This window comes from Phyllopteryx taeniolatus, chromosome 2, assembly GCF_024500385.1.
Source record: "Phyllopteryx taeniolatus isolate TA_2022b chromosome 2, UOR_Ptae_1.2, whole genome shotgun sequence".
NCBI lineage: Eukaryota > Metazoa > Chordata > Actinopteri > Syngnathiformes > Syngnathidae > Phyllopteryx > Phyllopteryx taeniolatus.
In genome coordinates, this window is record NC_084503.1 from 32,624,178 (window position 1) to 32,637,506 (window position 13,329).

Sequence of the window (13,329 nt, forward strand, 5' to 3'; positions counted from 1 at the left end):
GGGAGCTCCAGCTTGTTTGGAGGGCCAGCGTTGGGGGAGCATTTCTCAAACTCTTTTCTCAAGTCCACAAATGAGAAGAAACACTCAGGAAGGACAAGATTCTGAGGAGCGAGAAACCAGAATGATATGCTGACATAGTACGTCATAAAAACTAGAGTCAAGTGAATACAAATATCACAAGAGTTGGAATTATAACAATGGAACAATTTTTTTTAAAATCAAATTTAATTTTATAAACTAAGGAAACTGACGTAAAAAGAGGGTCTTGCCTGCACAAAAGGGTCAGATATTTTAGTCTAGTACTGAAAAACAAGGCTGGTGTGTTTTGACACTTTCACACTAATCTTGAGTGTGAGCATCTCAAGTTAGACATGCTATGGTTTTGTATAATGGTTTTATCACTACAAGGCAACGCAGCAAGGCTCTACTAATGCAAAAACTGTTTTTTGGTATTTCGAGAAGGAGCGACTGTCACAGTTTTATTTCCTTACACAATATCACACCCTCACATACAGTAATGCTTTAGAAGCATTTCTTTGCAATACACTGAATAAAATGTGTCTAACATTTACGCCAGGTGCCCGCAAAAGGCTGTAATAAAATACAAGTTTGGATCTCTTTCCAGAACTTATGCCTGTCGCTTTTATTACATGCACAAGTAATGACAGTAGACGCAAAGTAAAACAGGTGATCATTTGTTGTTGTTTTTTGTTTTTTTTTAACAGTGCGGAACACTACTTACCTTTTTAGAAGCCTCAGGGTGTAGGGCCTGTCGGATGACAAGGGGACTGTTAACACAAAGAGTGTAAGAGTTCCTGTCAAGACTCTTCAATTCCGATGCCAACGACTGCTGGAACTGCAAAACCAACCACAGACAAAAATGGATTGTAATTTCTCTGATAATTTTCAGGTATTGCTTCTAGTATATTATACAAACACACACACACATATACAGTGGGTACGCAAAATATTCAGACCCCCTTAAAATGTTCACTCTTTGTTATATTGCAGCCATTTGCTAAAATCATTGAAGTTAATTTTTTTCCCCTCAATGTACACACAGCACCCCATATTGACAGAAAAAAAACGAATTTATTAAAAAAGAAAAACTGAAATGTCACACAGCCATTAGTATTCAGACCCTTTGCTCAGTATTTAGTAGAAGCCCCCTTTTGAGCTAATACAGCCTTTTTGGGAATGATGCAAGAGGTTTTTCACACCTGGATTTGAGGATCCTCTGCCATTCCTCCTTGCAGATCCTCTCCAGTTCTGTCAGGTTGGATGGTGAACGTTGGTGGGCAGCCATTTTCAGGTCTTTCCAGAGATGCTCAATTGGGTTGAAGTCAGGACTCTGGCTGGGCCATTCTAGAACAGTCACAGAGTTGTTCTGAAGCCACTCCTTCGGTATTTTAGCTGTGTGCTTAGAGTCATCGTGTTTTTGAAGGTGAACCTTGGGCCCAGTCTGAGGTTCTGAGCACTCTGGAGAAGGTTTTTGTCCAAGATATCCCTGTACCTGGCCGCATTCATCTTTTCTTCAGTTGCAACCAGTCTCCCTGTCCCTGCAGCTGAAAAACACCCCCACAGCATGATGCTGCCACCACCATGCTTCACTGTTAGGACTGTATTGGACAGGTGAGTAGCAGTGCCTGGTTTTCTCCACACAATTTCTATCTTGGTTTCATCAGACCAGAGAATCTTAATTTCTCACCATCTTGGACTCCTTTAGGTGTTTTTTAGCAAACTCCATGCTGGCTTTCATGTGTCTTGCACTGAGGATAGGCTTCCGTCGGGCCACTGTCATAAAGCCCCGACTGGTGGATGATTGACTTTCTAGAACTTTCTCCCATCTCCCGACTGCATCTCTGAACCTCAGCCACAGTGATCTTTGGGTTCTTCTTTACCTCTCTCGCCAAGGCTCTCCCCTAATTGCTCACTTTGGCCGGACGACCAGCTCAAGGAAGGGTTCTGATCGTCCCAAACGTCTTCCATTTGAGGATTATGGAGGCCACTGTACTCTTAGGAACCTTAAGTGCAGCAGAAATGTTTTTGTAATCTTGGCCCGATCTGTGCCTTGCCACAATTCTGTCTCCTAGCTCTTCAGGCTCTTTGACCTCATGATTCTACTTTGCGCCGACATGCACTGTGAGCTGTAAGGTCTTATATAGACAGGTGTGTGGCTTTCCTAATCAAGTCCAGTCAGTATAATCAAACAAAGGTGGACTCCAATGAAGGTGTAGAACCATTTTAACGATGAATGGACAGCACCCGTGTTAAATATATGAGTGTCACAGCAAATGGTCTGAATACTTATGGCTGTGTGATATTTCTGTTTTTCTTTTTTAATAAATCAGCAAAAATGTCAAAAATAAAGTTTTTTCTTTGTCAATATGGGGTGCTGTGTGTACATTAATGAGGACAAATAATGAACTTAAATGATTTTAACAAATGGCTGCAACATAACAGAGTGATAAATAAAGGGGGTCTGAAAACATTCCGTACCCACTGCGTGGCAGATTAGGGCCTATTCCTTCTTCGTGGCAAACACGGCCCTCATTCCCTGGAGGCCAAAGAGCCTCTGCCTATGGCAGCGGACAGACAAGCTTGGCGGCAGAGGGTGCTAAGAATCACCGGGTTAATTATGGCTGTTTACGGACAACGGACTTGGCTATGCTAGACCAGAAAACGGTTACTCCTACAAACATTTTAAATCAAACCAAAAGGACAATCTTTAGAAGTAGCAAGAAATAAGCAAAAAAGACTTAACGCACAAAATCTTATTTTTGGGACGCTCAACGTGCGAATGCAAAAGGACGATTCTCGATTAGAAGAGCTACAACTTGAGCTAGAAGCCATCAAATGGGATATAATTGGACTACGTCGGATAGATGAAGCTATGTTGACTCTCGATAATCTATTTTATTACAGAGGATCAGAGAGCGGACGCAATGGTGGAGTTGTTTTCATTATTAATAAAAGTATCGCCAATTACGTTATCAGCGTCAAAAGTGTTTCCGATAGAATCACCACATGTACCATCTCTATTAGAAAGCATTACTCGCTTCAATTGATACAAATATATGCGCCGACCATCAGCCACACCGACGATGAGGTGGAAGCATTTTACGAGGATTTATCCCATCTTTTTAGTCGAAGCACAAATTTCGAATAGTCATGGGTGACTAACGCTAGGATTGGTCTTAACTCTGGCGAGAAATCAATTGGATCCTACGGAATGGGATCAAGGGACGAAAGAGGAGAACGCTTAATAGAATTTGCTGAACAAGAAGGCTTACACTTTATCAATTCGCTATTCAACAAGAAATGGAACAGAAAGTGGACATGGATAAGCCCCAAAGGTAACACTAGCATCATAGACTACTTCCTGTCCAACGACAAAGGGGTATTTACGGATTGCACCACCCTAAACAAATTTGACATTGGAAGTGACCACAGCTGGGTTCGGGTCAAAGTGCAAATCAACTGCTAACTTGAACAAAATAAACTTCTAAAGAGCAAGTTTACCAATCCATCCATCCATCCATCCATCCATTTTCTACCACTTATCCGGGTCGGGTCGCGGGGGCAGTAGCTTTAGCAGGGACGCCCAGACTTCCCTCTCCTCTGCCACTTCATCCAGCTCTTCCGGGGGGGATCCCGAGGCGTTTCCAGGCCAGCCAAGGGATGTAGTCTCTCCAGCGTGTCCTGGGTCGTCCCCGGGGTCTCCTCCCGGTGGGACGTGCCCGGAACACCTCACCAGGGAGGCGTCCGGGAGGCATCCGAATCAGATGCCCCAGCCACCTCATCTGGCTCCTCTCAATGCGGAGGAGCAGCGGCTCTACTCTGAGATCCTCCCGGATGACCGAGATTCTCACCCTCTCTCTCAGGGAGAGCCCGGACACCCTGCGGAGGAAACTCATTTCAGCCGCTTGTATCCGGGATCTTGTTCTTTCGGTCACGACCCACAGCTCATGACCATAGGTGAGGGTAGGAACGAAGATCGACCAGTAAATTGAGAGCTTCGCCTTTCGGCTTAGCTCCTTCTTTACCACAACGGACCAATACAAAGTTGGCATAACTGCAGACGCTGCACCGATCCGCCTGTCGATCTCCCGTTCCATTTTTCCCTCACTCGTGAACAAGACCCCAAGATACTTGAACTCCTCCACTTGGGGCAGGATCTCATTCCCGACCTGGAGAGGGCACGCCACCCTATTCCGACTGAGGACCATGGTCTCAGATTTGGAGGAGATGATTCTCATCTCAGCCGCTTCACACTCAGCTGCGAACTGCTCCAGTGAGAGTTGGAAGTCACGGCTTGATGAAGCCAACAGAACCACATCATCTGCAAAAAGCAGAGATGCAATACTGAGTCCACCAAAACAGGTCCCCTCTATGCCTCGTCTGCTCTTAGAAATTCTGTCCATAAAAGTTATGAACAGAATCCGTGACAAAGGGCAGCCTTGGCGGAGTCCAACCCTCACCGGAAACGAGTCAGACTTACTGCCAGATATGCGGACCAAACTCTGACTCCGGTCGTACAGGGACCGAACAGCCCGTATCAGGAGGTTTGGTACCCCATACTCCCGAAGCAGCCCCCACAGGACCCCCCGAGGGACACGGTCGAACGCCTTCTACAAGTCCACAAAACACATGTAGACTGGTTGGGCGAACTCCCATGCACCCTCGAGGACCCTGCCAAGGGTGTAGAGCTGGTCCACTGTTCCACGGCCAGGCCGTGAGATTAGACTGTGGACACCCTTATGCTTGAAAATGGTGTTCGTTATGGACAATCCGTGATGAGCACAGAAGTCCAATAACAGAACACCGCTCGGGTTCTGATCGGGGGGGCCGTTCCTCCCAATCAGGCCCTTCCAGGTCTCACTGTCATTGCCCACGTGAGCATTGAAGTCCCCCAGCAGAATGATGGAGTCCCCAGCGGGAGCGCTCTCCAGCACCCCCTCCAAGGACTCCAAAAAGGGTGGGTACTCTGAACTGCTGTTTGGTGCATAGGCACAAGCATCAGTCAGGACCCGTCCCCCCACCCGAAGGCGGAGGGAGGCTACGCTCTCGTCCACTGGGGTGAACCCCAACGTACAGGGGCCGAGCCGGGGAGCAATAAGTATACCCACACCTGCTCGGCGCCTCTCACTGTGGGCAACTCCAGAGTGGAAGAGAGTCCAACCCCTCTCGAGAGGACTGGTACCAGAGCCCAAGCTGTGCGTGGAGGCGAGTCCGACTATCTAGTCGGAACTTCTCAACCTCACACACGAGCTCGGGTTCCTTCCCTGCCAGAGAGATGACATTCCACGTCCCTAGAGCCAGATTCTGTGGCCGGGGATCGGATCGCCAAGGTCCCCGCCTTCGGCCACCGCCCAGCTCGCACTGCACCCGACCCCTATGGCCCCTCCCACAGGTGGTGAGCCCATAGGAAGGGGGACGCACGTTACCCTTTCGGGCTATGCCCGGGCGGGCCCCATGGGTGCAGGCAAGGCCACCAGGCGCTTGCCTTCGAGCCCCACCTCCAGGCCTGGCTCCAGAGGGGGGACCCGGTGACCCGCGTCCGGCCAAGGGAAATCTGAGTCAATTTTTTGTCATCATCATAAGGGGTCTTTGAGCCGTGCTTTGTCTGATCCCTCACCTAGGACCTGTTTGCCATGGGTGACCCTGCCAGGGGCATAAAGCCACAGACAACTTAGCTCCATCCATCCATTTTCCTCCTGCCCGATGATAGCTGGGATAGGCTCCAGCACGCCCGCGACCCTAGTGAGGAGAAGCGGCTCAGAAAACGGATGGATGGATGGATATATATATATCCATCCATCGTCTGTACCGCTTTATCCTCACAAGGGTCACAGGCGTGCTGGAGCCTATCCCAGCTGTCATCGGGCAGGAGGCAGGGTACACCCTGAACTGGTTGCCAGCCAATCGAAGGGCACATAGAAACAAACCATTCGCACTCACAGTCATGCCTACGGGCAATTTAGAGTCTCTCTCTCTCTCTCTCTCTCTATTATAATATATATATATAAATTATCTATCTATCTATCTAGATATATATATATATATACATACATACATATATATATACATACACATACATATATAAATATATATATATAAATACATATATATATATATATATATATATATATATAAAATAATAGTAATTGATTGACTTTCGCAACATGATTATAAAAGAGTTTGAGTGCCATTCAGCTGCTGTGCAAACAGTGACAAAGAGGAAAGTGAGAATTAAGGGACTTCAAATTTAAGGCAAACGAGTGAAGGTGGTGCTATGTTTGAGGTTTGGATTGTGTGCTTTGTCGTCGCAAACAAGGCTCGTCTGACAGGTTTTTGTGCCGGCGGTGAGCGATCACGCTTGTCAAGAGACCATACAAGTCTGACCCGCCTTTTTCAAGTTACGCTAACACCCAGCCCTCAACACCAGCATCCCACACATACATGCGTGCTTTATTTTAACTCAGATACACACAATGATTGTGTTGTGTCAACCTGATGCCATTTGTCCCAACATACAGGTATAAAACAGCTTGCATCATCGTTGTTTCTAATATTTTATATCTTATTTGAGGCCATATGAAGTTAAGTCGCATTACAACTACTATAATAAAGATGCTATAAAATTAATAACTGACAGTGTTGAATCAAACTGATTATCTTTGTAAAGAGATTTTTTTTTTTTTTTTTTAAATACCTCAATTGGATTTTCACCTTGCTTATATTTCCAATTTTCAAATTTGGGCCTTGGGATGACAAAGTTTGGCAAACCCTGGCCTAGTGAATTGGGAAGGATATTCTGCCCCCTGAATCCCTACAGCTGCAATAGGTGACAACATAAATTATGCTCAGTGAAACTGGCTGACAGGCAGGCGTCTCACATGGCCACAGGCTACATATGACTAATAATCAGAAAGCGAGTATTACAGGTGCATGTATGGGCCCGTTTCTCAGCATAGAAAATGCAAGGCCACGAGGCAATGCCAAACAACTGCAAACAAACTAGGAGGGGAACATTCAAAATGGTTTCAACCTGGAACGGTCTCACGAATAATAAAGCATCAAAGTTGTCAAATGGCTCCAGTGAGTGCTTCATTTAGTCTGCTTTCATGATCAGAGTTAGCCACAACATGGAGTGCAAGGACTGACTCATTATGTCCTTGGGTTCTCACTGTTTAGTGATCGTCATCAGCAACTACAGATTCTGAACTGAGCCAATTACATATGATCCGGCTGTTACAAATAAAAAAAATTTAATTACCATAAGCAACTGGAGTTTCACACGTCAAGTTTCACCCAAACAAAGACTTGCTCATAGCAGCGCAAGGCTTGCCAAATTATTGAAGCAGGTTAGCAGACAAAAGTAAAGTTCTTGAGAAGCAACAACACACCCTGACTTTTATTCAAACTGAAGAAAATGTGTTCAAATTTTGGACCAACAGCAGCATAAGAGAGACACACAAGGACACAGAAGGCTTTACACTCAAATCACCCATGTACACCTTACACTGGACATAATCCGCATAGTGGTTAACATAAAAACGAGTCCAACTCTACTGTACTAATCAGAATTTGACGCACACTTTCTGAATAATATATCTTGAAAGTCACGAAAATTTAGAGTTTAAACCACCACAAAACATGTCATGCACAACCCATTCGTGGATTTTTGTAACACTCCAACAGAAGGGCCGCCATGTTGGATGTCAGCACATCACAAGAACTAAGTGCACAAGAGAGCTCTGTTCAGTGAGCATCAAGATTTACCCTACATGTTTTTTCCCCAGCCTGTCTCAACAAGGATTGTTAAGAGAAAAAAATGTAAGAAGAGACGTAGAAAGCTGACTCACACAATTCAGACAGAGATTTCATTCCAACACGCTTCAGCCGACAAGGTATTTTCACAAATGAGTGGGAGGCAACAGCCTTTGAACGTAGTCCTATCAAAGGTCTCTCTCCAGTGGAGTGTTTTCATGCAGAGGTGAGGAAGGGTGTTGCTGGTGGCCGCAACAAACTCTGATAAGAGCGTCAGTGTGTAATGGAAGTCTAAGTGTTAAAGACATCTAAAGAACAATCACAAAAGGCATTGGGATGAACTTACATTTAATATTGTTGCGACTTTTAAATCAAACTTTAGTCAGCCAGTGTTCAACATCCTCATACAAACTGAAAATTGGGTCCAAGTTACATATGAACAGATTAAACTCAAGCAGCCAATCCTCCCCTGCATTTGTACTTTTAAGTGAACAATTATTATTTAATTTAAAAAAATTAATTTAAAAAAATGAAAGTTTTGACCCGAGTGTGCAATAACTTGTCACTTTGTCTGCTTAAAACTGCCCATGGTTCAGAGAATGTTTTTTTCTTCTATCGCTTGTATACTGTGACAATAATCTTGTAAATAGCATTAATCAATATATTCAAGAGTAAATAAGTTACTTGAGATATGGATATTTACACTGAAGAACAAGCCTTTGAACTCTACACATAGTAGTCTGAACACAAGCAAATGTAAAGTGCAAATTCAACATCCAAATGGGTGTAATGCTGCAATGCTCTTTTTTTGTTTGCTTGTTTTTGTTTTATTTTATGACACACCCAGCAGAAATGATGCCCTGTTTGACTTTGGCTTCTTGGCTATTCACCTGCTGGACTTGCCTCAAAATCCCCATGAAGTCCGGGTGAGCTGCACCACATTGCAAAACATGTTTGCTGTATTTATTAAAAAGGCAGAGGGGTGATTCAGTTTCACCCCAAGAACAAGATGCATGCATCACTACACAGGCTGTAACATGCTGTAAATGGGCCCAACAAGAAGCAAACCTATGCTCTCGTCACTGCAGGCGTGTTCCTAAAATGACACAATAGATGATTGAAGCTGTGAAATCTGAATACGTAAGTCGCATATTTCAACACAGACACTTCTCACATCACATGCAAAACTGGTTTTAAATAATTTTTTTATTAACTCTTTATATTCTTGCTTTATTTAACAACTTTGTAATAATTGTAATTTAATTTTAAACAATTAAATTCTCTGCAAGTTGCAGCCAAGTAGTACAGAATCAATTAATTGATTATTATGCATTGCCAATCTCTACTCACAAGTCACTCAACAACAACCAACTTTACTGTGTTTCGACGAGCTTGGTGCCAATAACCTCTCGTTAAGAATGCAATGTTATGACAAGATGATTAACAATAAAAGTTTTATTTTCAATGAACAGTGAGAGATCAATGCATGCAGGTCAAAAACGGGTTAAACTAAGAATTAATGAAAAGTATAAATTTTTCTTCGCCATCCAATATATTCCTTTTGGACACTGGTTCTATGAAATATTTTAAAACAAATGTCTAATAAATGTAATTTGCTGTGTTTTTAGTAACCACTTAAATATTTAATAACAAAAATTGAAGAGAACACGTGCACAATCACCCCAGGGTGGTGGCTCACTCATTCAAAGCGCCCCCAGAACTGCTGTTTCACCATCACGAAAGACACTGGACCAGTCAGTCACCATTTCACCAAACTAAATTAGAAACAAATTTATCAATTATATTAATCCATTTTGTCTTTCCTTGATGAAAGAGAGTAAAAACAAGCGATGAAGGGACCAATAGCAAGAGATTAATGGGTGACACAAAGGAATGAAAAGAACCAAGTGATTGCTTGGGTTAATATTTGAAGGTTCAGCACACAAACTAATCTACAGTGAGGCCTTAACCAGCCCCGTTCAAAGCGTTAAGCATTTCACTCTGAGCAAGAATACAAAGCAGTGTTAGCATTAAGCCCATCATAACAGCATGATCATGAGAGACTTTCAAGGCATGGGTGGCGAAAGGAGGACCCAGTGCAAACAAACACTTGCAAGGTTGCTCAAAAAACATGTTTGACAACATAAGCACTATTGGCTAAACACACATAGTAACGAGGAGCAATGCAAGGAAATTGTATCTAAAACGCCCTCTTTAAGACGCACCACTGTCCCCTCCCTTCTCCTCTATCTGTCCTCCAGCCTAAAAGAGAGGTGCGGTCGAAGGTAAACAACTCACCTTCCAGATGTCTGCAGCATGCATCAAGCCAAGACAAGACCGGACCTGCGACTACTCTTAATCTCCAACAACCTCGGGCGATGCTAGCTCCTGAACATCTACGTCAGAACCCCAACCCACCCCAATAATAAGCTCATCAAGGAGATTTGCGGTTCTTGTATTACAGCTTAAACAGAACTATGCGCAAAATATGGACAACAAGCTCCTCAAATACCATCAAGTGGAATCTGAACAATTTTAACACCCCAAAGTTCATTCAGTTTGGGGGAAAGTACATCATACAAGACTAGCGGTCGAGGTGATGACAGGCTAGCAGCTTAAGGTCAAGTGTTTTAGTGATTAACCAAGTCTACGTTGGTACATTTGGAAAGTATTTGAATTGTTTTTAGCCCAATTTATTACTAAAGCTGGCACTGTCTCACATTTTTTCTATACAAACTGTTGGGATTTGAGTTAATATCAGAACTGCAATAGGTGAGCACCACCTGCGTAAAAGGGAATTCTACAAAGGTCGGAGAGGGATGAGGAGTTTGACACTCAAATCTTCCTTCCTGTTGTGTTAAAAGAAAATGCTGACTGTCAAGGCAAGTTTTGCATACATCACACCAGCCGCTAGCTGTCATCACGCATCAAATTGTAGTACCAAATTCCAGAATACCCTATTGCTGCATGAAATCCCACAGAATTAACAGCTCTGAAGCAGTGATTTCGCAGGGCCACGTTTTACCAATCTATTTTCTATAGCACGGATGAGCTACAGTCATTCCAGTTGACTACGGACAAGAGGCAGGACACAACTTAGACTGGACGCCAGCCAATCTCGGGGGATATATAGACAAACATTCAGACCTTTGGACAATTTGGAGTTTTCATTTAACCCAACATGCACATTTTCAGAATGTCGGAGTAAGCTGGAGTACCCGGAGAAAATCCACATGCACAGAACATGCGCACTTCACACTGAAAAGCTAGAGCTAAGTTTATTTTTACACTTTCCAAGTAAACAATTTTACATCACTAAAGTAAAGAATTTAGGGGGGGTTAACATTTAATGTCAACTTTTACTTTTTTTTTTTTTTATTTACACTTCTATGACAATTAAGAACAAAATCCTTAAAAAATAAAACTAAAAATTGTGCTCTCTTTAAAGGTTCCGCTGCTTCTTCAACGACGTGGTGTCAGTCATGAATCATTCTGAAGATGCACAAGGGTCTCAAAGACTCACCTGTTGCAGAACTGCATCCAGGGGTTCAGCACTGACGACGTCGTCCAAACTGAGGTCAGTCTCCTCTTTGCACTGATCTGTAAGCTCCAAAGTGTCTGGCTTGACAAGACATCTGTGAAGCTTGCCCACCTGAATGGAACAAACCTTTAGCATTTCTTCTCTCACTAACAAGAGGAAAAACTACTTCACAGGCTGCCCTCCCATACGGGAAATTGACAATTAAGAAATAAAATGACAACGTGGTTGCGAAGGAGAACTTCAATAGTCAAGGGGTGGCTTGACATGGTAAATCAAAAAGGTGTGCTTTTGGTCAATTTGGGGGGACAAGGGGTCTTAAAAAAATAAAATAAAATAAAAAAAAAAAAAAAAAAAAAAAAAAAGTACAACCCCCTCGTGTGCCAGCTTGTCACACACCTGGCCAAAAGGTGAGCTAAAAAGCTAGCATTAGCACACACCGTGTTGATTTCTGTCAAATGGCACACACGATACCGAATTAAAATACACACACGCACACTCGAGTACAAGAAACCGGACGAACGAACGGGCCGTACCTTTTTCTCACGAAGGTCCACAATTTGCCACACCAAGAGAATTATTTCCCTCTCATCCGAACCCAGTTTACCCCCATTTGCACCAGCTGTTGCCCCAAAGAACACCACCAGAGTATCACTGTGCGAAGCCATCAGGGACCACAAGGGTAAAAACTACAATTAAAGCAAAGATTAAACTAAAAACAACACGAGGGTTCACCTTTTTCCAAGTGATAAGAAGAGCGAACAAAAGGGTCTGGAAACTCAATTGAGGTAAGAGGAGAGAGAGGAGATAGAAAAAAAAAAAAAAGAGGGGAGATTATTTTCATAGGGAGCCACGAAGGAGTTTGCGGCCAGTCACTCTACCTGTTGCTGTACTTGAGAGTGTTCTATCCAGCGATACTGGTTTGACTGGTAAAGAAGGGTGGAAATCCGTGTTTCGTTCATACGAACTCCATAACAAGCCTTGGAGTTTTTTTTTTTTCTCCCCCAGTTTTTTTTCTTTTTTCTTAGTTACCTGTGTGTGTGTCTCAGCCCTTGAGCGAGGCAAGTCCCGGAGGTGTCTTCTTATTGGCTGTTTCGCAAAGGTGAGGGCGGGACAAAGAGGCGTATTTGTTATCTGATTAGTCAGTGGCGTTTAACCAGGAAGTAGCCTGACAAAATAGGGCTGTGGTAGAAGTTTACGCGAGGAATGTTGAAGATTAGTGACTTGAAAAAAATGTCATGTTTTAGATGGTTTTATAGGACGTTACACTGAGCAGTTATTCATATGACGTTTACAAAACTACTGGCATTACAAATTTACATTAAAAAGATGTGACATGAAGGAACACTAGCATCAAAAGAAACGGTTACTTGTTCTGGTTGTGTTCCCATACATTCCAGGGACATACCAAATTTATGAAACATACACTCACAAATGTTAGTGATACAACAGTATTCAGCTTTTGAGTGAATTTCAGGATGAATCTAAAATGCACTTAAACCTTTACAGGTGAACTAAATTTGAGTTTCTCTCAACGTTTGAATGCACAAGTCCAACTCTTCAAGTTTCTGTTCTCTAACAAGGAGCTGAATGGAAATATTCGCAGGTGTTTGATCCATTTATTGACCAATACATTTCCCAGGACGTCCACTTGGTACCAGATTTTCTTCTTATTATTATTGTTATTATTATTATTATTATCTCTGTTGCAACCTGCTGATGACACTGTGACACTCTAAACTCAGTGGCCACTTTCCTCTGAGACCATCTTGTTTGAAGACACCATTGCAGTTCGATTGATGAGTTCTTAAGTGTTGTCTTGGTCTCATGATGTCAAAATGTGAACAGCATGATGAAAAGGGTTTTACTACCAATTCTAATTAAACCAGGAAATATATAGGTCAATGCAGCGATGAGAGCCCCGGCTTCCTCCCACATTCCAAGAACATGCATGTTAGTTTAATTGAAGACTCTTAAAAGATAGTGAATGGTTGTTTTTCTATACATGCAGTGAGATT

At 43.1% G+C, this 13,329-nt stretch overlaps 1 protein-coding gene across 7 annotated transcripts in view; it reads right to left on the minus strand.

Annotated features, from left to right (window-relative positions):
• Positions 1-12,347, minus strand: part of esrp2 (epithelial splicing regulatory protein 2) — a 37,795-nt gene extending 25,448 nt beyond the window's left edge. For 2 of the 7 annotated variants that reach the window (XM_061765776.1, XM_061765778.1), the window contains exons 1-5: positions 12,193-12,345; positions 11,848-12,000; positions 11,297-11,425; positions 743-856; positions 1-101 (exon numbers count right to left, since the gene is read on the minus strand). The exon at positions 1-101 is cut by the window's left edge and continues 14 nt beyond it. In XM_061765776.1, coding sequence (XP_061621760.1) covers positions 1-101; positions 743-856; positions 11,297-11,425; positions 11,848-12,000; positions 12,193-12,273 — 578 coding nt within the window. In that variant the 5' untranslated portion in view covers positions 12,274-12,345. The other 5 variants (XM_061765773.1, XM_061765775.1, XM_061765774.1 and 2 more) reach the window with 5 other exon arrangements.
• Between the last annotated feature and the right edge of the window lie 982 nt (positions 12,348-13,329).